The following is a 27,034-nucleotide window of genomic DNA, read 5'->3' as shown; positions in this document are numbered from 1 at the left end:
CTGTTATTGAATTGTTTTACAAATATGATGAGGAAATGCCACACAGTATTACCTTCAAACAGTAAATCTCAGGAAGAGTACATGGAATCTTTAATTGATAACTTACAAAAACTTGAAAGTTACCACTATGTTTCTAGAATCCATAGTCAGTTTTTGAAGAACAAAAAAGCATAACTTCATGAAACTGAATGCATAGTGATAGCTGATTTGGCAGAAAATTTTACATTTGTGATTCAGGATGCAATACAAGGGTACGACTGGGTCAATGACCAGGCAACAGTGTATCCATTTACTCTCTACATGAGAAAGATGAAGTTTGCAGTTCTTCAATTTGAATTCCAAGCGACTACTTGGAGCACAACACTTTGGCTGTACATGTGTTTCAAAAGTATGTAATAAATTAAATAAAAGAAAATTTTAAGGTTGAGAAGCTGATATACTTTTCAGATGGAAGTGGTAGTCAGTGTAAGAACAAAAAGAATATTTCAAATCTGTGCAACCACAGGTTGGGTTGGAGGCTGAATGGCACTTTTTTGCATCTTGGCATGGTAAAAATGCATGTGATGTAGTAGGAGGTACAACAAAGCATGAAGTAAGTAAAGCCAGCCTACTAAGACCAACCACAGATCACATTCTCACAGTACAGGACATGTATGTCTTTTACAAGGACGATATTAAAGGCCTTACCTATTTTCTGATCAAGAAAGAAGAAGTGGTTCTGCATATGAAAACAACACTTCAAACCAGATTTGAAACCTGTAAGGAAATAAAAGGAACAAGGCTTTTCCACAAATTGCTTGGCATTGCAGAAAACTTAGTTCGATGCTATGTAACATCAGAAACTGAAATTTATGAGAATCATTGTGCCAGTAAAATTACATCTCTGTCTTTAATGTTGAATGACATAGTGGCATGTGTGTATGATGGGCAGTGGTGGCTTGCAGAGGTTGAAAGAATAAGTTTGGAAAACAATGATGTTTTTGTGCATTTTTACCACCCTGCTGGCCCAAGAACATTATTCAAGAAATGTACTAGTGACAAAGTTTGGATACCAATGAAAAATCTTTTAAGGAAACTTTCAGTGCTTGAACTTACCACACCAACTGGGAGGTCTTATTCTATATGACAGAAGCCGTATGAAGAAATAAGTGTTCTTAACATTCACCAGCAGGTTCAGGAACAGTCGCATCTCTAAGGATGTTAATTGAAAACATTTATTTTAAGTATGTCACAGCAATATAGATGTTAATTTCCATTATGTTTCCACTTTTTGCATATAATTCAGTACCTTACTTCAATAATAATTGATTATATCCCGCTAATATCACACATGAAAAGGCAACAGCCATAAGATCAGTTGAAGAGTAATGTGAATCATCTCCTCATTTTCAAAAATTCATATCTTTGTTCACAGTCATATCAATGTTGAAATGTTTACAGTACGTTGCTATCATATAGGTGTACAAACAGTGCAAAAATCATTTTTTTATATTCAGTTCCACCTGAGATAACTAACCACAAACTTTACAAAAAATGAAAATTTTCAAATTTTAAAAATTCATAAAAAATTAAGGAAATATTTGTAAGTGTTCTTGCTCTATATGAGGCCAGTAGTGTACGATATCTAAATATAGGAAAAAATAGACTCTCCTAAACCACTCCTTGTTTGTTGTTTTTGGGCCTAATAAATGGATTTTTGAAAATTTGGATACCAAACTTTGGTGGTCCTTTTGACTGGTTATTTTTCAATTTAGGGCATTTTGTGTAATAGAAAATGTTGTAGAGGACACTTTTCTAAAAACAATCACATCAACTGCAATGTTGTAACTTTACCCAACGCAGAGATATTCTAATTTTCGCTAATGTCTCCAGACTGAAAAATCATGGTGCGCCTACAAATAAAAATAGCCATCATCCAGTAAGGTGCAAGGTAAATTATTTTTAAAAAATGTTTTGCACTTCTCAAATATAGGGCAATCACATACCAAAAAATTAAAATATTTAAAAATTTTCAAGGAACCAACTTAATTTTTACTGGACCACTTCATTTGAATTGACCCTAAAACAAAAATACTTTCTTAACACGTATGATATAAAGCTCTAATATACATCTTTTCCAGAGAAATTCATGATCACAAGTTGACATGACCTGCATGATTTGAAATGAAATCACCCACTTAGATGTGGTGCAGACATTTAACATTTGGTCTAAATCCACCAATAAACATTACTTTTATACCATTAAAACACCACTTTTAGTAAGCTGCAATTTTTCAACCCCACACTACTATGCTCAGTCCGCGCCAGTCAAGATGTTTGTTATGTTCTTCATGGCACTCCTTCCTACCACTAAAGCAAAATTGGAGGCTACACAATTAATTTCCCCTATATTCAACCTTTTTAGGTCTTCTACTGACTGGTCTACAACTTGCAATCAGTCACAAAAATTTTAGCAACTGATAAAGTTCAAAGAAGTCTATGGGGTTTAATAGTGGCCAACACCTTCTACTCCACTGATGGGTTTTTTCATAGAACCAATTGATGTCTATACGCTCAACAGACAAAACTTCTAGTCACTCCTTGCAAAGAGCGTACTTACACTCTGGAGCAGTGTAACTGGCTTTGAACTGGTGTCACGTTACACTCAAGTGTGGCAGAAAAGTGATGTATATAAGCCAGTCAATTGTATGAAATCAGTGCAGTAAGGTAGGTAAATATGGAGATGTAACACAATTGCAGAAAGGAGATTTATCATGTTTGGATATGCCCATAATCACATCCTGAATAAAGTTACTACTTGATTTGTTGGTGAATCAACACAGGTTGTTCAATGTTACTAAAAGGAATGGTGTATAACTCACAACCATGTAACACAGGGTAAAAATGGTAGTCGTAAAGAGGAATCGAACATGAATGTCGCACCCTATCAATCAGTTTCAAACTAAACATGCTCTGCTGCTGTCATAGAATGTAGGTACACCTCAAATAGATTCCATGCACACATTGTGAAAGAAATAGAAATCAATACCCATTTGGAGTTGAGTATGTTGCAACATGTCAATGCACATGGCACCACAAAAGGTAGCACAGCTTCAAAGTGCCAAACAACACAGTAACTGGAGAGTAGCGGTCTGACAAGTCTTGATTTTGACTCTTTTCAATTTATATAAGGTGTCAGACACACTGATGGACCAATGAAGCATTCATCACACAATGCATCCGCAGTGTAGTTTGGGACTGATGACCCTATAGTTTGGTCCTTTCCCACCGAACCAACCGGTGTAGTTCAGGCCAGGCCAGGCCAGGCGGTTCTCTGATGTTTTGAGGGAGTCTTCCATTCAATAATATAGATCTGCTCATCCACATTATTGGGATTGTGGATCAGGAAGCTTATTTCAACTTTCTCAATGACCAAGTGTAGTCCTTTCTAACTACAGCATCCTGACAACTCCCATCTTCCAAGATGACTATAGCCATTTACACATCGTGACACACATTTCCCTGCTCTGTTTATCTCTCAGGCATCCTAGTGCACCTTAATATGTCCAATAAATCACCTGGGGTTTGTGCCATAGAATTTAGTCTGGGATTATTCAGAACAGTGAATGAAACATGGCAATCAAAATCATTACAAACTGGTAGCTCTACAGGATATAACCATCACAAACGAGTGGCTTCAGTTGGGTATGACGCATCTGAGAAACTTGGGGTCACTCTGCGTAACTGAACTGACGCCACTATCGAGACCATAGGTGGTGTTTCATGCTATTAATATGATTTATTTTTTGGACAGTGTGATTATTACTACTATCAAATAATATTAGAGTTGCATAAAATGTTATTACTATTTAATTCAGTGCTGTAATGAAATCTTTGTACGTAAATACTGTGATTGGTATCTTTTTTGTGATGACTGGTTATAACAGCACAAGACTTATCTTACGTGGGTACTGTATCTCAGTGGATTTACATTTACGTTTGTCTAAAAGGTTTAGTATTACCTCTTAAACGAAAACAGCTATAAGATTTTTTTTTTTTTTTTTTTTTTTTTTTTACTTATTCCATATATATGCGGGCCATTCCACTTAGGAAATGGGAGAAGTATAGTTTTTCTTTATTTTTTTATCTGACGTTAAATGTGGTTTTATGGGATGATTAGCATACCTAATGGCCAGCAATTATTCTAATTTCCATGATATACACTCATTAATGTTAAATATATATTAGGTTTCAACTAGGCCTATGTAAGAAAATCAAGACTGTTGTCGTTTTTAATTTGAATGGAAATGGAAGTGTTAACTACTTAAAATTCTTCGAGCAATCTTTACCTGAGACTGAGTATGACATTCGCTGCAGTAATAAAAACCAGCTTCTACACAATAGTCAGTCCCTCCGCACACAGCACACGCAGGACGATTGTCAGTCATTATGATGATTTTTGATTTAACTAACGGCCGAAACTTTCATGAAAATAAATGCTTACAGGCATTGCGACCCAATAATAGAAATGTCAGGGCGCAATACATATTTTAACTCATGTGTTGTTATGGGTTACTTGAAAAGCCGGCATAAACTTCGCTTAAAAGTTTACTAAACTTTTCCTCACTGCCCAATAATAGAAATGACAGGGCGCAATACATATTTTAACTCGTATGTTGTTGTAGGTTACTTAAAAAGCCAGCATAAACTTCATTTAAAGCTTAAACTTTTCGAAACCGTCAAACACCATCCAACATCGCTAATTTTCCACGCGCCCACACGCTTTTACTTCAAAGATATTACTGAAATACAACAATAAAATCTGTCAGATTTGTGCACAGGCGTCTAAGCTAGCGAAATGAGGGATGCTCAACTACCGGACCTACCGATAGATGGCTCTATCGCGTGCCGGCCAAAGATCATATCATTGAGTGTGGTCCGCCATATCTGAATTTGGCGAGAAACGAAGTGTCAAAACACGGATGAAAATGTTTTTCGTTCTGCGCCCTGATAAGTCTTTTATATTGGATGTTCTAGATATCTACACATCAACATAAAGAAGTGTTTCTAATCTAGCGAGAAAAAACAGTGACAGTTCTGCTATGAAATTCCTAAATTTGAGTGTGTTTTGGAAGTTTAACAAGCTGGCCTATAAATTGTTTACTATTAATTTTATGAACGCTTTACTTATTTGCCCGTTTTAAAATACTATTTAAGATTCAATGGATCTCAACAAATTACCTTGGTTGCCAAAGCTTTTAACTGCAGGTATAATTCGGAAAATCAAGTGTGGAAAACAGTGAAGACGTTTCTTGAAAAAAAGTTGACATCGTTTGCTTAGGGGTATCTTTACTGACAACAGAAATTACAACTGAACTATTAAAGTATTACTTAGTTATAAACGGAAAAACCGATATTTTTCTTTATTTGAAGTGATGCATTACTGATCTGCATATATGCTGACACTGTAATTGCAACATGCACTTACGAATTTGGCTCTCTCTTTGATCAGAAATTTAAATGTCATGATTCTATTAACGCCTGTACATGACACGGTGTATTGTAACTGAGTGATAAGGTAGAAGCACCAGTTTTTGGCAGTGCTTCAGTCTTTGATACGAGACAAGAAATACATTTAAGAAATACATTTAAATGAGACAAACACAAAGGCCAATGTTAAGGTTCCTCTTAAATGCATAACTGGTATCATTTGGAAGTTAAGTGTAGTAATAATATTACATTGGACTGATCCATGATGATGTAGGAAGTGAAGGAACTTGTTGAAAATAACATCGATCACAGCTGTTAATTTTAAGGTTGGGCTGTCTAAAAACTGTAATTTTCCAGTCTGACGCGGTTCTAGGCGCTCAGTCCGGAACCGCGCGACTGCTACGGTCGCAGGTTCGAATCCTGCCTCGGGCATGGATGTGTGTGATGTCCTTAGGTTAGTTTGTTTTTAGATATTATTTTTCCTACGTGGAATGTTTCCCTCTATTATAACTATATATATCCCCCCCCCCCCTCCTTCATGTGAAGAGTATTCCTGTAATAATAGCTAATAGAACACCAAGAACATGAGGGTGTCACAGTGGAGATTTGTTTTCTGGTACAGACGTCTGATACAACTATTCCACAGCAAGACTTACTTTCAATAGGTGTGGTAGCAGTGAATTCCTATAGGATAACAGAATATTATGTCCTCCAGGAATCACATTGGGTACACCACTTACAGCATAAACAGTACAGCAACTAAAATGTTTTGTGAGCAAGTAATACCAGTCAGTATCTTTAATTTTAACATAAGTCTTGACTCCCTTAATTACCTGCTTATACGTGTGCTTGTACTACAGGTTATTGGTAAAGCAAATACTTATTGAATAGGTCTTCACACTTTTAATACTTAGCAGAAATTCTGAAAAAAGTAAATTCTTTTATTACTGAATCACCTCTATGGTGAATTAAGAGGTACTGACTGGTTTCGTTGAACATTTAATAGAAGCCTTCTTTTTACCTGCTACTGGTAAAGAGCCATTCCAAGTTCTGTACATTACAATCTCTCACATTTTTCATGAGGTTTGTTATTCTGTACACTAATATTTCTTCTTCTAAATGGTAAATATTGCATTCAGACATTGTTGGTATTAAAGGTAATTCATGAAATAAATTATATTTAAACCAGAAAATTATAGGTTCCACATGACACATGAAAAGTACCTTGTTACACACATGTATGTAGAGATTCCAAAATGTCTGTGAATTTGAGTTACAAACTTTTTAAAATAGAAATATGAAGATCACAATACTTTGGGTCTGCAATAACTCAAACGTAAAATACCTAAGTTCCCTATGGGAAACTTTGTTCTTTACGTGACTCAAGCAACTGCTTTCACTCTTAATGGAAAACTAAATGGTTTATGTTAAAGTTAACTTGCAAAAAGTGTAACCATTGTTACATAATTTCTGTGAAGTAAGATTCCTTAATGTTAATTTCTTCCTTTCTCATCGTACCTTGATAATTTCAGTTCCATATGGGACATATGACCTTTTTTTTAAAAAAAAAAAAAAAAAAAAAAAAAAAAAGCTGTTATTACTGTGACCAAACAAAATCTTTTTAACATGTAGTACACAGTGCAAATCAGCAAAAAGTGTAACTGTATAATTAAGGTAAATGTTGATGAAAATTAGGCATGTAACATGAATACTGAAATTTCCTAATCCGCAGCTTGTGGTCGTGTGGTAGCGTTCTCGCTTCCCGCGCCTGGGTTCGGTTCCCGGCGGGGTCAGGGATTTTCTCTGCCTCGTGATGACTGGGTGTTGTGTCATGTTCTTAGGTTAGTTAGGTTTAAGTAGTTCTAAGTTATAGGGGACTAATGACCATAGTGCTCAGAGCCATTTGAACCATTTTTTGAAATTTCCTAGATTTCCAAGTCTAACTGTAATCACTGTATTCAGTACTTTGTAGTGCTAGAAAGATAATTCTATATGATTATTTGCATTCTCTTCCCCTCCCCCTCCCTCAACACAGGAAAATATAATAGAAAGACCTCCTAGCAAAATAAAGACAAAATTCAGAAAATTAGGTTTTGCCTGAATCAGGCCCCCTTATTCTAGAATAGTTCTAAAGTAATAAGAATGCTTACGATCAATTGGAATATTGTGTTCATTCTAGGAAGTATTAAAACAAGAATTACGAGAGTAACAATTTTATTGCTCTTATGTTGCAAACATTACTGTTCGAAACATAGGGCCACTGCATACTCCATTAGATCACACCCATTCTGTGATTAAACTGTTTTCTTAAAGTGAAAAACTCAAGTTAACATAGTTATTGAGGGAAATATTTTCTCACACTGAGAGCTATCTGTCAAATAAGTCTCAGAACTTTTTTTTTTCATTAATTTCACACAAATCACCTGTTTTTAATGCAAGTGCATGTTTTGTAACACAAAACATCTTAAAATAAGCTTATATAATAAACAATTATAATTTTGTTACAATATCTACACAGGATGTAAAGAGTTAATTTTACTTCAATGTGATTCATCCTTTGAAGTTCATCATTATACAAAAACAAATCTATGGACAAAATAGTTTTAAAAAATCTGTCAAAATGTCACACCCATCTGCATGAAATGTACCAATACATAATCTTTTCCAATTTGAGCACTATACATGATTAAACAATATGAGTTTATTTAACTTCTGCTTTATACTTGATTTGTTGTTTAAAATTTTCTCAGCAGGCTTTTTTTCCATATGTTTTTAAGTGTGTACAGGAGTACAGGGCAATCTTACAAACAAGTTGAGTCTGATGTAAGTCCTCAATCCCAATTTCATAATGGTAATCATGAGCAGGAGCAGGAGATGGGTAATCTACAAATTTAATTTTAACACAATGAGAAAATCTTGGCCTGTTTATATTTTTGTCACATATCCCCAGCAATCATAAACACCTGAAACAGTTTCTGAGTATTCTACAACAGAGTACACGCAGTCACTTGTTTTAACCAGTTTTCCCCAGTTAACAAAATTTACAAATGCATTTTTATTGGCCATATTGGGAAAAGCATAGAGATAAATACATTCTAATGCAGATATAACTACTGATGGCTTCAGTATGTGAAGACAGTCTTTGCATGTGATCTGCCTTGAAAGGCGCAATGACACATACCCTGCAATATAATAGAGTATGTTTTGCTTGAAAAATGAGAACTTAATCTTATCATCAAGAATTGCACACCACTTCTCTGCTTCATTTTCTACAGCACATTCATCACTTTCTACTACATGCTTTGTCCGCAGCTCGTGGTCGTGCGGTAGCGTTCTCGCTTCCCGCGCCCAGGTTCCCGGGTTCGATTCCCGGTGGGGTCAGGGATTTTCTCTGCATCCTGATGACTGGGTGTTGTGTGATGTCCTTAGGTTAGTTAGGTTTAAGTAGGCCTAGTTCTAAGTTCAGGAGACTGATGACCATAGATGTTAAATCCCATAGTGCTCAGAGCCATTTGAACCATTTTGAACTACATGCTTTCTTGCATGAAAATCATAAACAGGTGGCAAACAACACACATTAAAATTTGAGCAATTCCCATTCATTGCAGTGACACTGTTACTCAAGAGCAACTTTCTCATGGCACATTTGAACTGGTATGCATTTGCAATGTTGTTCCAACCACCTCTGTACTGAATGCTGAAAAAAAAAAGCTCTATGTGGTTTTGTGACAGTTTATAAGTTAGCAAATACTTCAGAGGAGATTCAACACGAAGCATAATTGCCAGAGCTATGTGCCTGACTGATTGGATATTGAAAATTATCCCAAAAGCAAAAGTATTTCTTGCATGGAGCAGCAATGGAACACCAATGATTTTTAAGCTTTTGATATAATTTTCAGTGTCTCTGAAAATACCAAGCCAATAAGATTTGTTGTCAAGTCTCAGGGGGCTCTCATACCCTTTACTTAATGGATTTCTGGAGTTCAGAATATCAAAAATCCTATCAATATAATACAAAAATTCTACAGTTGCTTCACTTCCTTTAAAATTTGGATCACCAAACCTCCTCAAAAACTATATACTATCTGCCACGCTAGAACTCAAAAGTCTGTGCAGCTAATGAAACATTCAATTTTCTATTTACACTACTTATATGTTGTCCTGATAGTTTGTTGGCAAATGTCGTGCCTCCTTCTTGTTGTACCTTGTTCAATTTCTCAATGAAATGCCATCTAATAATGCCAGTTGGAGACTCAATAGCAGATACTTCTGCTAGAGCATTTCTGGCAAACTTAATCATATGACACATGCCCAAGATACAATAAACATTGTATTTTTCCACAGGATGAGGAAAGTAGCTTTTAAAATCACCCTTGGAAAAATTTAAAGTACAGCCAAGTGAACGTAAAGTGCTTATATTTACCTTACAGCCATCACATGTAACACACCAAACCCTAATGCCAGAATTATGCAGCCTCTCTATGATGTCATCCATGGAAAACACTTTCTTCTTCGAAGTTTTTCACGGACACACTTCAGTTTACGTTTTAATTCGTGCACAATGTCTGAGGGAAAATAAATAAATAATGCGAGTTTCGGTCGCCATGTCTTCCATTTCCACTTTCGACTGTATACAACAATCAATTACTGAAGAACCAACTGCACTCTGAAATAAAGAAATAATTTTGTTATATATGATTGAAATAACTCAAGGCTTGATGAAAAAATATTATAAGAAAACGATGGGGGTGTGAAAACATCCTTATACTAACGTTTTCGACACAATTCGCAGCTTCTGCATTGGATAAGTGGGATATGCTCTCCACGGAAGAATTCTCATTGACAACATTCTCCACGCAATCAGTAGCGTCTGCAATGGGCAAATCGAGCACGGATTCCATGACAGAACGCTAAAAACAAAAATATGGACCTGTATTACAACATTGCTTAGACCTATGTAGCGTACGAAATAAATTCACAAAAGTAAAAAGCACACACATAGCAAGGAAATTAATTAGCTACCTCAAATGGAGAATCATCGTTGTCACTCAAAATCCTAACATCATGTCGTCGTGGCTGTTTATTTGGTGGCATCAAATGTGTCGGAGAGTCAAAAACTGATGGCACTGCTTCGGGTTTGAGACGTTTCTTCCACGTTCCAGGGCTCACTACGTAATCATCTTGTCGGAAATGGTTTCCGCAAAGAAAACTGCAAGACGTAGTATTAAAATCTTTCCGCTTCACGGAAGTAATCCACGTCTTTAGTAGCTCTGGGTGCTTTAGAGGAAACCTGGTCAAAAACATCGAATTAGCAAACGCACTGTCTGTATTTTTATCGCATTGTATCGGTAGTCCTATTACCTGTGAAATGGTAAGTCACTCTCCTTACTCCACCGCTTCGTACAATTGAAAGCGGAACAAGAAATCACCATTTCGATAGTCCGTAATTCCTTATACACCGTACAGACCGAGAGAAACTTCTTGCCAAATTCGAATATGGCGGGCAATACAGACGACAGTAATCAGCTGGTAGAGCCATCTATCGGTAGGTCCGGTAGTTGAGCATCCCTCATTTCGTTAGATTTAGACGCCTGTGATTTGTGCTAAGGAGTGTTTACCACAGTCTGTATTTACACCAGTTTTTGTGAGGCAAGGAACCGCATGAGGTAAATATTTACAACTGTATATGCTCCTGAGCTCTTCTATTCAAACTGCAATAGTTAATTTCCCTTCCTCATACATTTTTAGTTTTATTTTTAATTTGAACCAAAGATATTAAATTCATTATGCTTCAAAGATGCACAGCACAAATTTGTTTAAGGTGGACGCATGTTTGATGCATACGATTACAGCGTGTGTGAAATAAACTGGAGAAGGCGTGAAGCTTAAACGTGAAGACTGGTACACGGGAGTCTGCACAATGGTAATTTTTTTAAATTGATTTTTTTAACCTGACGTTATATATTAATTTGAGTTAATATAGGGGACAAGGAAGTGTATTTTGTTATGATTGGTATTGTGTTATTTTTTCCAATTCTGTTTGATTTCCTGAAAATACATCTGCATCAAGTACGTTACTCACATCCAGTTAACCCTTATAGTGGGAGGCAGAAGACAAGGTACTGATGAAAGTGAAGTTGTTAAGTCAGTCGCGAGTCTTACTTGGATGGCTCCATCGGTAGAGCATTTGGCAGGGAGAGCAAAAGTTCGCCGGCCGCGGTGGTCTAGCGGTTCTGGCGCTGCAGTCCGGAACCGCGGGACTGCTACGGTCGCAGGTTCGAATCCTGCCTCGGGCATGGGTGTGTGTGATGTCCTTAGGTTAGTTAGGTTTAAGTAGTTCTAGGGGGACTTATGACCTAAGATGTTGAGTCCCATAGTGCTCAGAGCCATTTGAACCATTTAGCAAAAGTTCAGTGTTCGATTCCCAGTCCAGCACACAGTTTTAGTTGCCAGGAAGTTTCAGTATCTGCACTGACAAGTAGATGGTAGCGTATACATGGAGGTCGGTGTTCTATTACGTATGTGCAGTGTTTGCCTTAGCTCAGACTGTATGTGTCGCATATACTGAAGTTAACGAAATGTCCTTGGATCCTTGTTTTTCAGAGAATTATAGAGAAACTTTATGGTCTCTCTCTCTCCCCCCTCCCTCTCCCTCCCCCCTACCTATCTACCTCCCTCCCTCAATTCTGTCATTTATGGAAGTGTAAATCTTTCATATCCCTTCATTCTTCTCTCTCATCATTCCCCAAGTGGAAAGAACATAGGTCTTGGAAAAACTTATGCCTCAAATGGTCTAGAATGTGGTATTGGACCACCCCCCCCCCTCCCCCTTGAATTCTTGGTTATAATGACAGCTGATCTGTAACATAGTCCGATGTCTAGGGTATGTTGTGAGCTGATGCCTTATAATGCCAAATAAAATTTGTGGCAGATGAACCTGTGCTGGAGTCTCATACTTTCGGCACATACTTAAACGAACTTTGCCATATTTAAAGCAGTTTTTATCATAAAAATTAAATCCGTTAGGTATATTCAGAAAAAAGTATCCTATGTTAGATAGTGGGTATCTTTTGTTCATTGTATGTTCAGGAACTACAAAGAAGGCAGAGGTCATACATAATGTTTCCCAAAATTGTCAGTCGGCTCTTTTAGTTCATATTTCAAAATGTTGGCTTTGTATCTCAATTGGATGTTTCGTTGCCAATATATTGTCTTCCTAACTTGTTGTCCTATAAATAATATTCATGATTAAACAACCAAGTCATATACCTAAGAGCATTTCACAATACTGGTTGTATTAGGCCAACTAATATCAGGTATTGTTTATATGTTATGCAGATTAAGTTTCTGTGATTTACTTGTCTTTCGTTAACTTATGCCTTAACACATTCTGTATTACTGAAGGTTCTGCTGCAGAAAAGATCTACAGGATGTGATGAATGATTGAATGAATGCACAATTAAAAATCAATTTGTAATTTTATCTAAGGCCACTTATAATTCAGACCATTCTGTTCTAAGTTTCTGTGGTTTGTGTGTATCATCCCATGTTTGTTGATCCATTTAATACACTGTCACCTGGTAAAATGATAAACATATAAGCCATGTAGTGGACTATAAAAAGTAGGCCTCTAATACAAATTAATCCCCAAAGGTCCAGAGAAATAAGAATGCATTTCATATGTGCAGCCCTATTTCTGAAGGCCCAGCGAGACATTCTATTATTAGATCAGAAACAACACCAGTTATGTGTACAGCTCTCTGTGGAGTAGTTGTATTACTGTAATTTGGAAGCCACTGTATCATCCAGCCATGTTGGAAGCTATCTGTTACCATTTATTTATGGAAGGTCTGTGGTAGTAGTGACTGTGTGTAGGCAACAGTGCATAGCATTCATATAAGAGAAGGGTATGTTAATAGAACACTTTGTGAAAGCAAGTTCTTGGTGTAAAACAACACTTTCGCTTTAACTTAATATGTATTATTTGAAGAACTTTGTTATGTTTTGAAGTATCACCTTACATAACAGCAGTCTGCTCTTACACATTCACAGTGGCACATTACAGGCCTCAGATAAAAACTGATGTGCCATTTGAAAGTTAGACAGTCAAGAAAGTGTTAAGTGATTATTACACCTGTAACACCCACCCTCTGTAGCAGAGGTTGTTAATGCATGCCTTTATAGTAGCACTTGACCTGAAGGTACACTCTTTGAATCCTGTTGGTGGAACATTTTAACTGCCAGTATTTGGACAGGGAGGAGAGAAGAGGTGGTGTTGTAAAGTTCCTGATCACTAGACTTTGCACCAATGCCCTGGATTAAATTCCAAACTTCACCATTGTCTCTTGTGAAGTAAAGGCACGTGACACTGTTGGTGATGGTCCATCCATTGGACAGGGACATTAAGCCTTGTGGCTCTCTTAATGCTTGCTGTTCAACAGGTGTTAGCTATTTTCCATCACTCTTTTTCACTCGCCCATAGCAACACAAACCAGACACAATACTGTACAAGCACTCATCAGTCATCCACACAGCATGAATACACTTTTGACTCTTCGTAACAGCTGGATGGGAGGCAATGGCAAACCTCTTCCATTACGACCTTGTCTAGAAAGTGATTGATGCAGGATTCTGCATCTGCTTTCTAAGCTCATTTGTATACAGGAATACTTATTATACTCCCATAATAAAATAGGATTCTTTGATTTTTAAGAGTTCAGTTGCCTGAGATTAAAAGTGCTTTTTATTTGACAGACATTTCATATAGTGAAAATCTTTAATAATTGCTTTCTCTTATGTTCCAGTCGGAGCTCTATGTGTTGTTTGAACATGCAGCTGGATATGCCATATTCAGAGTCAAGGAGTTTGAAGAAGTAGGGATGCTCTTGCCACAAGTTGAAGCTTCTGTAACAGATTTAAGCCGTTTCAATCAAGTTGTCAAACTTATCAGTTTTGCACCTTTCAAAACTGCATCATCAGCCTTGGAAAATATAAATGGCATCTCAGAAGGTATCATTTTCAGTATTATGATTTCATTGTACAATGTCTGTTCCTTCAGGCTTGCATGCGTGTCTGTACAAGCACTCATCAGTCATCCGCACAGCATGAATACACTTTTGACTCTTCGTAACAGGTGGATGGGAGGCAATGGCAAACCTCTTCCACTAGGACCTTGTCTAGAAAGTGATTGATGCAGGATTCCGCATCTGCTTTCTAAGCTCATTTGTATACAGGACAAACTGCAGCTATATTAATATTATGAACTTTATTGACTAGTTGCTGTATTATGTATGGAAATATTACATATTGGCGAGATTTGAAAATTTGTGCTGGACCGGTACTCGAACCTGGATTTCCCACTTACTGTAAACAGTTGTTTTAACCATCTAGGCTATCCATACATGCCGTCCAGACCTCCATATGCCATATTGTCTTCACCCGCATTGCTCGCAACTTTACTTGGATTTCTGCGGCAGGGCTAATGAGATAACTGTGTTCAGTGTTACTACTATTGTCATCATTTTGCCTGTCTAGGTGTACAACACAGACAGTGTGGTGTGTGGAGGTTTAGACTGGTCCAGGGAGTGCGCATGGATAGCCAAGATTAAGACGACTGCTCGCAATGAGGAAATCCAAGTTTTGAGTCCCAGTCCAGCAAATTTTCATGTGTCACCAATAGATAATATTTCCATACCTAATACAGCTGACTGCAATTCGCAATTGAGGGATAAACATTGTGTTATGATGTTAAATGAGATGGTTGTAAAGACATAGCATTTATTTTTTATTTAACATTTATGTTCTTTAGCAAGCTGATAATCATATGGTGTTTGTTGAAATTTTCATTCTAGATGCCTGTTTATGCCCAATGCTTAAGTATGTCTCTCCTGAAAGTGGGAAATTCCAGCCTTTCACTAGTATAATGTTATTAGTTTCTTGATTAATAATATTTCTGTTTCAGGATTGCTACCAGAAGATTTGCGCCTTGTTTTGGAGACTCATTTACCCAGAAAAAAGAAATCTGTTGTAACTCTGGGTGTTTCTGAACCTAAACTTGGGGCAGCAATCACAGAAGCATTGGGCATAACATGCCAGCATACAGCCCCAATTCCAGAAATAGTAAGAGGTATGTTTCTGTATTCTGCATCCAGAATTTTGTTGTGCATGGAATGTTCTTCCTTATTGTAATGAAGTGAGTGCTTGGACCTGTAGCTATGCTCCAGTTTGACATCTCCGTGATTACTCTACAATTAACATTTAAAATGTTTGGCAGAGTCTTCATAGAGCCACTTTGCCTATTTCTTGACTGTTTTACTCTCAAATGCTGTGTGGGGAAAAATGAACATCTAAACCTTCTTGTGTGGGCTCTGATTTCTCCTACTGTATCGTGATTGTCATTTCTCCTACATTTGTGGGAGTCAAAAAGATACTTTGGCATCTGTAGGAGAAACTTGGTGATTGTAGTTTTGAGAAATTATCTGGAAAGACAAGAGAAAAACAAATGTGGCACATTAAAATCTGCATTCTGCAAGCAGTCTTACAAAATTAGGGAGTGTCATTTCTCCCCCTTTCCTTTCTCAGTTGTGAATGTTGTGCTGTTTGTAAGCCTCTACAAGGTGTTTCCGTAAGAGCATGCAAAAATTTTACAGGAGGTAAGGATGCTCCACTGAACAATTTGAGGGAGGTAACTTGGAGTCAGAGAAACCAGCTTAAGGAGATAATAGGAATAAAATCATAATACTGTGTACTTTTTTATTTACATTAGTTACAGTTAACTGCAAATACCACCACTGACACAATGAAAATACCATTTGTACTGTATCTTACAAAATGTACTAAAACTGAGAGCCGTCAACCTCAATGCAAGCATAACATTGGTGAACAATATTCTGACGCAGCATGAGAAATATCCGTGGCATGTTTCGAATTGCATCACAGGCAGGTAAAATTCTGGCAACTAATTCCATCTCTGGGGTCTCATACACAAGTGACTCTAGATATCTCCATAGGAAATAATCAGATTCAGGTCAGGTGACCTCGCATTCCATGGAAATGGGCCTCTCTTTTCAATTCAGTGACTAGGAAATACTTCTTAGTAATGAGTTTCGTTCCTCATTTCCTTGCAGAAAATGAAGAATGTACATGTAAATAAACAGCACAGCATGTATAAACTTGTACGCCAGTTAGTCGTAAATAAGTTGGAAAACAGTAATGCTAGACAAAGCAGTAGACAAGTTCACTTCCACATCTCCTTATGCTGGCTTCTCTGATCCCAGGTTCCCTACCTCGAATTGCTCAATGGAGAATTCTCTATGTCCTGTTACATTCTCTATGCCCTGTTACACTTTTACGGGCTCTTACAGAAACATACTGTACAAGAGGATTTCTGCAGTCCAACTACAAAATACTCACTTGATATTCTGCAGCAATCTTAGGTGAAGATGATGGGAAAGTAACAAAATGTTAATGGAGTCTGAAGTGATGTTCAGTAGTCATGGGGCTTGGAATCCAAGATAGGATTGATGGAGAGATCATCATCATTGTAACACAACTTCTGAAATGTCAACGTATTCAGAAGAAACACGTGAATACATAAACATTCATAGTCTGCAAGCCACAGTATGGTATTTGACAGAATGTACCCTGTACCACTACTATTAATTTCTTTTGCTGTTCCACTTGCTTATAGAGCAAGGGAGAATGACTGACTGTATGCCTCCACACGAATCCTAATTTCTCTTAACTTTGTTGTCCTTAAATGAAATATATGTTGCCGGCAGGAGAATGTTTTGACAACCAAGATTATTAATTTAATTTAAGCTATGTTTAGGTTCCAACCTAACCACAACTTCATAATCTGTATATATAAACGGCAGTGTCCTGACAGACATTCTGACTCCTCATCACTGATCCCAACTTGAAATTTTTTAGAAGGTGTGGCTCTTATTCTGTAGGCATTGTTTAAGAAGGGATTTTTCGAAATTCCAACCCTAAGGGGCTGAAGAGCTTTCTCTGAAAAATGCCACTATTAAGGCAGTCTTGAAGCTAGACCAACAAAAATTGATGTTTGATTTCTCTGTCATAAATAAAGAAATAGGTGTTCCAGCATTTTTGGAAATATAATGCTGTGGTGGTGAATTAGTGGGTGACAGCTTTTCTTAAAAAATATATCATTATTTAAGAACTACTCCAGTATTTGTAAAGCTACATGTAAGAAGTATTTTTAAATCTACATCTACAAACATTGGTATTTGACTTCTTGGTTACAAATAATATAAAAAAGTATGTGTTTCAATGTTTTTTGGAAACTGAACCCTTAAAAGGGTGGAATAGGGAATGAGACTTTCTGTGAAAATATTTATTATGAAAGCAGTTGTAAAGCTAAATCTATGAAAATTTATATTTGGCTTCTCAGTTAGAAATAAAAAAAGTGTTTCATTGTTTTTGGAAATTCAACTCCTATGGGGGTGAAAAGGAGGATGAAAGTTTTTATAGAAATGATTCATTGTTAATAATTGGCAACCAATGCTGTACAATCACAATAAAGTCATATGTTCAATTGTCTGTTTATGTTCTAATGAAAGAGTCAATTGAACATCTCATTACTTTATTGCGATTGTACAGCATTGGTTGCCAGTTACTAATGTAAAAATGATCGCAGGCCTCAGACGGGATTTTATGTCCTGTATATAAATATTTCATAGTCCAATCATTTTTTAAGCTAAATCTGTGAAAATATGTGTTTGGCTTCTGTGTTAGAAGTAAAACATATATGTGTCTGTTTTTGGAAATTCATCTCCTAAGAGTGTGAAATATGTTGAGAAACGCTTTAGGAAAAGCTTTCATTGGGAAAGCCTTATTAAAGCCTAATCTTTGGGAATTGGTGTTTGCCTTCTCAATTAGAGAAGAAAAATACACGTTTCACTGTTTTTGGAAATTCAATCCCTAGGAGGGTAAAATAGTCACACTGATACCCTGGCTCATCATTGCCTGCCCAAACTGCCAAGGATAGAAACTTGAAATTTTGAAAGTGTGTGGGTCTTATACTGTAGGCATCATTTAAGAAGAGATTATCTGAAACTCCACTCTTAAGGGGATGAAATAGGGAGTGAAAGGCTTTTTGAAAGTATGTCACTATTAAGGGAATTTTGAAGCTAGAGCTACAAAAATGGGTATTTGATTTTTCAGTCAGAAAATGAGAAATGTGTTTCAACATTTTTGGAAATTCAACCGCTAAGGGATAAAATAGTGGGTGTAAGTTCTCCCCCCCTCCCCCACTCCCACCCCTGAAAATGAATGATTACTAAAGAATTTTTAAAGCTGCATGTAAAACAACTGGTATTTGACTTCTCAGTTATAAATATTTAAAAAAAAAAATGTTTCAGTATTTCTGGAAATTCAGTTTGGGAATATTCTAGAAGTTACTGGTATGTAAACTGCCATTAAGAATTCACTTCAAAATACTAATGTCAAATATTTGTAAATTATCATTTTAACAAGTTCTTTTTCTATAATAAACCTAAAAATATATGTATAGTACTTACTTTCATTAATCTGATTATGAAATACAGTTTGTGCAAGAATTTTATTGCTTTCACAATAACAGTTAACTTCAAACATTGTAATAGCTTTCAAATTTTGTCATTCTCAGAGAAAGCTAAAAGCCTGCTGTTTATGTCCTCATTAGGTATTGGAAATATAACCATGCACTGTTCAAGCTTCCAAACATTTTTGACAGTCTTGGTTGAAATCATTAATTCAGAAGCCATTCATCAGATCATCCATCTTTTTGGAGTAGTTGTTAAAAGTTCAGAATTTTCATTTTTGAGTTTCTTAAATCAACTGCTTCTACTTTATCGAGGGCATGCAAGCCTTCATAATGGCATGATTTGTTTTTGCAAAAGGATAATAGCAGTGCATTCGTAAGAACTCAAACTGTGTGAGAAGTGAGGATTCATGAAAGATACAAGTTATTGAAACTGCTTCAGTGTCATGACTACAGCATAATTTAAGAAATCTCTGTTGATCAGATTGGGAATCATTCAGTTACTTAAGTCTCTTTTGTCCAGTTAATGTAAAAAAGTTTATGCCACTTTGAGGTGTCCAGATAACTAGTTGTGCAGGGCGTCAAGTTGGGACCAATGTGTAAATCCACAACCCACCACATTGTAGTTCTAAAGTAGCCACCACTGTGTTACAACATCTTGAAGCTGCATATAGTAGAATTGATGAAAGAACATCCATAAAAGTTGTAGAGGGTTTGATGCACCTGCTTCATGCGTTTACCTCGACCAATCTCATAACATGATTTTGCTTACAACTCTGTGACAACTCTTCTTTGCTGTCACAGCTCTAGAACCAACTATTGTTTTTGCTTGCAGTGGTTTTCACAATTGAAAGCTGATAACAGTGCTGCCAGCTGTGGGGAATCCTCTTTCGCTGACACTACTATAGTAAGCAAAACAATTTGTGTTGCATGTTTCTCAACTTAAGTTGCCAACAAACTGTTCATTGTGCTGTGGGAATTAAAAGTACTGATCTCTGGTTTATGATTCAGAAACAAAAATGAGTGATAACTTACCCTTAGGGGATAGTACAAATGTATGTTTTCAAATACTAAATCCGTCCTACATAGTCATTCCCATTCGCGTATTGGAGAACATGTGCTGTGTTTTTAATTTTTGACAGCTCGATCATTAGGCTGATAGTTATTGGTAGCTGCCACAAACAAAACTAAAATGCAAGTTTTTCAGGAAACACTACCATCTGTGGTGTTTTGCCTGTTCTCATTTTTGAATTCTTTTCATCCTGGGTTTCTGCTGTTGTAATAATTTCTTAGTTCTGGCTAGACATAGATAAAAAGTGCTATTGAGTAATGTGAAAGATGATCTGGGACTATGAAAACCAGGAATTTATAATATACCTTGCCAACGTGCCTTGTCATATATTGGCCAAACTACTAGGATAGTGCACATCAGATGCATGGAACACCAGAGGCCCACCCATCGACGACAGGCAACTAAATCAGTCTGGAGCTCAGTCATTCCACAAACTATGATGAACACAAAGCCTCAAGATGTCAACAAATTGCTGGGAAAGTCAGAAGAATTACAAGGGTGAAAATATTACTAAATATAGAAAATTACAGCACTTTCAAGTAACAAATAATTAATTACTAAATATGAGAATAGCTTGAAAAATTCACGGAATCGCCACTAAATGTCAGATGTAGTGCATCAAGGTTCTTGCGTAATAATAGGTCACTCTTTGAGTAATTCATGAATGTCAGCGATTTGGGTAGAGACCTGCCCAAGATTTTTTGTGCCTGTTTGTGAGTACAGATGAAACTTTGGACCACTACTATACCCCAGACACAAAACATTCAAAGCAGTGGAAACACGTTGATTGACCACCACCAAAGAAATCAAAGGCAATACTGTCAGCTGGAGAGGATGTTGACTGACCACTACCAAAGAAATCAAAGGCAGTACTGTCAGATGGAGAGGTCATACCATCAGATTTTCTGCTGATACATTGTCTTCGCACTGGTCAAATAATTTTGGGATAATACTACACTAACCTGCTGTACCAATTACAGCAGAAGATATGTGAAAAGAGGCCAGGTTTGGAAGGGAAGAAAGCTGTCTTTCATAAAGACAATGAGAACCCACATAAGTTGTTGCCGTTGCTAAACTACTTGAACTAAGGTATGAATTGTTGCTACAGCAACTTTACTCACCCGATTTTGCTCCACCAGACTTCCATCTTTCTCCCAAGCTCAAAATTTTCCTTGGTGGATGGAGATTTTCTTCAAACTAAGAACTGACAACCAAAGTTGGCGGATATTGCACAGGCATGAAGGAGTGTAATTTTCGATATGGGATCAAGGCATTGGAACATCACTAAACCAAGTGCATTAGTGTAAAGGGAGACTTGTTGACGTTAGTCAGCCAGTCAGTGACTTTTACGAGTTCCTAGCAAGGAGCAAATTTCATAATATCATCTGTGTGCTTTAATAGTTTAGTTTCTTGAGTTTCTCCATGTTAATTTAATATCTAATAGCTACAGTTCTTGTGTTTTCGTTTGTGTCGGAAAGAAAACTGATTTTCTGACACATTACAAGTCCCTAATCAGGGGCGAATTATTTAGTTTCACCTGAGTGCTTCGGTAGTTAGGTTTTTGGATCTCTGTGTATTAATCTAATTTATTAGACACAGTTCCTGCTTTTCGTCAGGGTCTACAGTACAGTAGCGCATCACGTGCCGATAGTCCGTTTATCTGCGTAGTTTATTTTTCCACGGTCTTTAGTATGGACAGGGACTGTGATTGTTGTGTGCTGATGCGAGCCGAATTGGTGACACTTCACACTCTGCTTCAGGCTGTGATGGCTTCGGTTACATAGCTTGAGGATGCAGTGGATGGGCACCACTGTTGTGGGCCGGATGTGGGGATCCAACAGATGTCCAGCACGTCCAAGTCCTCCAGTCAGTCCTCACCGCTGGCCAGCCCAGTTGCTGCTCGCACTGAGGTTGACCCCTCACCTGTGGTCGAGTGGGAGGTCGCCCCGGGGCGCAGCAGGTGGCGAAAGACTTCCCCAGGCGGCCGCACATAAGGCCTCCCCAGTTTGTCTGACAAACAGGTTCCAGGTGCTGTCTGTGGCTGACACTTTCGCTGAGACAGATGCTGTTGCCTGTTCTGTTTCAGAGGAAACCTCTCAGCCTGCAAGATCTGGACAATCACCGTGGGTGGGATTATTGATAGTTGGGAGCTCCAACGTTATGCATGTTACAGGTCCCCTTAGGGACATGGTTCCCAAGAAGGGAAAGAAAACCCATGTTCACTCCATGTGCATACCAGGTGGAGTTATTCCAGATGTGGAACGCGTCCTCCCAGATACCACGAAGAGCACAGGGTGCAGCCAACTGCAGGTGATTACTCATATCGGTATCAATGATGTGTGTCACTTTGGATCAGAAGAGATTCTCTCTGGTTTCAAGCGGCTAACAGAAGTGGTAAAGGCTGTGAGTCTTGCTTGCAAGATGAAAGCAGAGCTGACCATTTGCATCACAGTCAACAGGACCAATTGCGGACCTCTGGTACAGAACCGAGTGGAGGGTCTGAATCAGAGGCTCAAATAGTTCTGCGACCATGTGGGGTGCAGATTCCTTGACTTGCCAAAGGGTGGTTGGGTTTCGGGTTCCGCTGAATAGGTCAGGTGTCCACTATGCGCAGAAGGCAGCTACACGGGTAACAGGGGCTGTGTGGTTTGTACTGGACAGTTTTCTAGGTTAGAGGGTCTCTGGAAAACACAAGAAGGGCTTCAGTCACAAAGGGTGAAGGCCGGACACCAGAAGAACGTAGATACAGGAACCGTCGGTGTAACGGTTGTAAATTGTCATAGCTGTGTTGGGAAAGTACCAGAGCTCCGAGCGCTAATAGAAAGCACTGATGCTCAAATCGTTATAGGCACTGCAAGCTGGCTAAAGCCAGAAACGAGCTCAGACGAAATTTTTGTGAAGAACCTAACGGTGTTCCGAATGGATAGGCTAAACACGGTTGGCGGTGGTGTGTTTGTTGCTGTTAGAAGTAGTTTATCTTGTTGTGAATAGTCCTGTGAGTTAGTATGGGCAGAGGTTTTTGTTGGCAACTGGAATAAAATAATAATTGGATCCTTTTACCGACCTCCCAATTCAGATGATACAGTTGCTGGAGGGTTCAAGGAAAACTTGAGTTTGATTTCAAACATGTACCCGACTTATACGAGTATAGTTGGTGGTGACTTTAATTTACCCTGGGCATGTTGGCGAAAATACTGGTTAAATTCCGGAGGTATGCATTAAACATCATCTGAAATTGTGCTAAACGCATTTTCTGAAAATTATTTCGAGCAGTTAGTTCATGAGCCCACATGAATAGTAAATAGTTGTGAAAACATACTTGACCTCTTAGCAACAAATAATTCTCAGTTAATAACAAGTATCAAAACTGATACAGGGATTTGTGAACACAGGGTTGTCGTAGCAAGAATGAATATTGTAACCCCCAGATCCTCAAAAAATAAACGAAAAATATACCTATTCAAAAAAGCGGATAAAAATTCACTTGACGCCTTCCTGAGAGACAGTCTCCACTCCTTCCAAATTAATAGTATAGGTGTAGACCAGATGTGTCTTGAATTCAGAGAAATAGTCTCGGCAGCAATTTATAGATTTATACCAAATAAATTAACAAATGAATGAGCTGATCCTCCTTGGTACACAAAACGGGTCAGAACATTGTTGCAGAAACAACTAAACAAACATGCCAAATTTAAATAGACACAGAATCCCCAAGATTGGTGACCTGCTGCCGATATGGTCACAACATTATTCTGCTGCATCATCAGTACTGTGAATGCTCGTCCCTGGCCCATAGTGTGGAAACCAACTGACAGTATTGCTGCATCAGATGCAGTAGTGTTTCAGTCTGCTCTGCACCCATTGGCATCTGCAACCTGTTTGCAACAACTGCAGCAGTACTGCTATTTCAGTCAGTGGGGCTGAAAAAATTGGCAGCGCTACAATATCTGCCTCTTCCTGTAGATTCTGTATCTCAATTTTTACTCTGAGTAATTCTGCAAGGATTCTGCAAAAATTGCACGCTAAACAGACGCAAAATCCCCAAGATTGGCGATCTTTTACAGAAGCTCAAAATTTAGCACAGACTTCAATGTGAGATACCTATATCAGTTTTCACAATGAAACGTTGTCTTGAAACCTGGCAGAAAATCCAAAGAGATTCTGGTCGTATGTTAAGTATGTTAGTGGCAAGAAACAATCAATGCCTTCTCTGTGCGATAGCAATGGAGATACTATTGAAGACAGTGCTGCCAAAGCAGAGTTACTAAACACAGTCTTCCGAAATGCCTTCACAAAAGATGAACTAAATATTCCAGAATTTGAATCAAGAACAGCTGCCAACAGGAGTAATGTAGAAGTAAATATCCTCGGAGTAGTGAAGCAACTTAAATCACTTAATAAAAGCAAGTCTTCTGGTCCAGACTGTATACCAATTGGGTTCCTTTCAGAGTATGCTGATGCATTAGTTCCATACTTAACGATCATATACAACTGTTCGCTCAACGAAAGATCCGTACCCAAAGACTGGAAAGTTGCACAGGTCATACAAATATTCAAGAAAGGTAGTAAGAGTAATCCACTTAATTACAGGCCCATATCATTTATGTCGATATGCAGCAGGATTTTGGAACATATATTGTGTTTGTACATTATGAATTACCTCTAAGAAAACGATCTATTGACACACAGTCAACATGGGTTTAGAAAACTTCGTTCTTGTGAAACACAACTAGGTTTTTACTCGCACGAAGTGTTGAGTGCTATTGACAAGGAATTTCAGATCAGTTCCGGATTTCTGGAAGGCTTTTGACACTGTACTACACAAGCGGCTTGTAGTGAAACTGCGTGCTTATGGAATATTGTCTCTGTTATGTGACTGGATTTGTGACTTCCTGTCAGAGAGGTCACAGTTTGTAGTAACTGACAGAAAGTCATTGAGTAAAACAGAAGTGATTTCTGGCGTTCCCCAAGCTAGTATTATAGGACCTTTGCTGCTCCATATCTATATAAACGATTTGGGAGATAATCTGAGAAGCCGTCTTAGGTTGTTTGCAGATGACGCTGTCGTTTATGTACTAATAAAGTAATCAGAAGATCAAAACCAATTGCAAAACAATTTAGAAAAGATATCTGAATGGTGTGAAAATTGGCAGTTGACCCTAAATAACAAAAGGTGTGAGGTCATCCACATGAGTGCTAAAAGGAATTCGTTAAACTTCGGTTACAAGATAAATCAATCAATTCTAAAGGCCTTAAATTTAACTAAATACCTAGGAATTACAGTTACTTGGAAGGAGAGACAGCATTGGTCGTATATTTTTGTTTATTATCGCAAAATCGATTTTCGGTCACTTAGTGACCATCTTCAGTGCTGTAATATATAACTTAAATTAGTAAGCACTGGTGTCAATAAGCTTACGGCGATCACATAGACTCATAGACTCACATAGACACATAGTCTATGTGATCGCCGTAAGCTTATTGACACCAGTGCTTACTAATTTAAGTTTTATATTACAGCACTGAAGATGGTCACTGAGTGACCGAAAATCGATTTTGCGATAATAAACAAAAATATACGACCAATGCTGTCTCTCCTTCCAAGTATACCCATTATCTGGTCGTAGTGCACAGGACACTATGGAGTCACCAATCAAATGGAGTCACCAATCAATATAATTACAGTTACGTACAACTTAAATTGGAAGGAACACACAGAAAATGTTGTGGGAAAGGCTAACCAAAGACTGCATTTTATTGGCATGACAGTTAGAAAATGTAACAGATCTACTAAAGAGACTGTCTACACTACGATTGTCTGTCCTCTTTTAGAATACTGCTGTGTGGTGTGGGATCATTACCAGATAGGACTGACGGAGTACATCCAAAAAGTTTGAAGAACAGCAGCACATTTTGTATTATCGTGAAATATGGGAGAGTGTGTCATTGAAATGAAGCAGGATTTGGGCTGGACATCATTCAAAGAAAGGAGTTTTTCATTGCGATAGAATCTTCTCACGAAATTGCAATCGCCAACTGTGTCCTAATGCGAAAATATTTTTTTGACACTGACCTACAAAGGGAATAACGGTCACCATGATAAAATCAGGGAAATCAGAGCTCGTGCGGAAAGATATAGGTGTTCGTTCTTTACGCGCATTGTACAAGATTGGAATAATAGAGAATTGTGAAGGTGGTTCAACGAACCCTCTGCCATGCACTTAAATGTGATTTGCAGAGTATCGATGTAGATGTAGATTAAAACATTAAAAAGTTTCACTAAGGTAAATCATTTCTCTCTCTCCCATTCTGTGAACTTTTCAATCGGGCTACCCTCGTGTAGGAACAGTTTGCGAATGTTTGAGAGTAGCATTTTCAAGTTCATTTTTTAAATTTTATCCAGAGGGTCTCCAAAACAAACTAACTTTTTTAGCACTTTTTTTTATTGTGTTCTGTGTGTGAGATATATTTGAAGGTCAGATCCCCAACTAGGGTGGTTCCTTAGGACAGAACAGATTTTTATCCCCATACCTGTCCAAACTGGGTTGTGTTTCATCACTGATGACCTTGTCATCAATGGGTTGAAGAATCCCAATTGCCCATCCCCATTGTTCAAGCTATTAAAACTTGGACAAATGGTGCTGCTTGTCTTTGATCCTTCTTCGGTTCTTCCACTAATCTGTGTTCCTGTGAGTCCTGTGCTAAAGATCAGTACTTAAAAAAACAGTAAATTCTTGTCCCAACATCAGATTTGTAGCAGAACAGGAGCAATAAATGAAAAATACCAATGTAAGTAGTGTTACAGACCAGAATTAGCTCATGGAAAACATACTTTGTGTCATTTCATACAGTATGTGCATTACCACCAGTGGTGGCCAATTAATGTAGCATGATAAACTCTTCACAAGGAATACTTACCGTTATACATTAGTTTTGCAATGGTGGTG

At 37.7% G+C, this 27,034-nt stretch overlaps 2 protein-coding genes across 4 annotated transcripts in view; one reads left to right on the top strand and one right to left on the bottom strand.

Annotated features, from left to right (window-relative positions):
* The window catches only part of LOC126253173 (TATA box-binding protein-associated factor RNA polymerase I subunit B), a 341,351-nt gene extending 336,534 nt beyond the window's left edge, over positions 1-4,817 (bottom strand). For all 3 annotated transcript variants that reach the window (XM_049954330.1, XM_049954331.1, XM_049954332.1), the window contains exon 1: positions 4,329-4,817. In XM_049954330.1, coding sequence (XP_049810287.1) covers positions 4,329-4,427 — 99 coding nt within the window. In that variant the 5' untranslated portion in view covers positions 4,428-4,817. The remainder of the gene's footprint in view (positions 1-4,328) is intronic.
* Positions 4,818-10,995: 6,178 nt separating this feature from the next.
* LOC126253172 (nucleolar protein 56) overlaps positions 10,996-27,034 on the top strand; it is a 62,516-nt gene continuing 46,477 nt past the window's right edge. The window contains exons 1-4 of the mRNA XM_049954328.1: positions 10,996-11,135; positions 11,291-11,392; positions 14,274-14,478; positions 15,431-15,595. Of these exons, the coding sequence (XP_049810285.1) occupies positions 11,390-11,392; positions 14,274-14,478; positions 15,431-15,595 (373 nt within the window). The 5' untranslated portion in view covers positions 10,996-11,135; positions 11,291-11,389. The remainder of the gene's footprint in view (positions 11,136-11,290; positions 11,393-14,273; positions 14,479-15,430; positions 15,596-27,034) is intronic.

The sequence above is a fragment of the Schistocerca nitens genome, chromosome 4 (genome assembly GCF_023898315.1).
Source record: "Schistocerca nitens isolate TAMUIC-IGC-003100 chromosome 4, iqSchNite1.1, whole genome shotgun sequence".
NCBI lineage: Eukaryota > Metazoa > Arthropoda > Insecta > Orthoptera > Acrididae > Schistocerca > Schistocerca nitens.
This window is presented reverse-complemented; position numbering and strand designations above follow the sequence as displayed.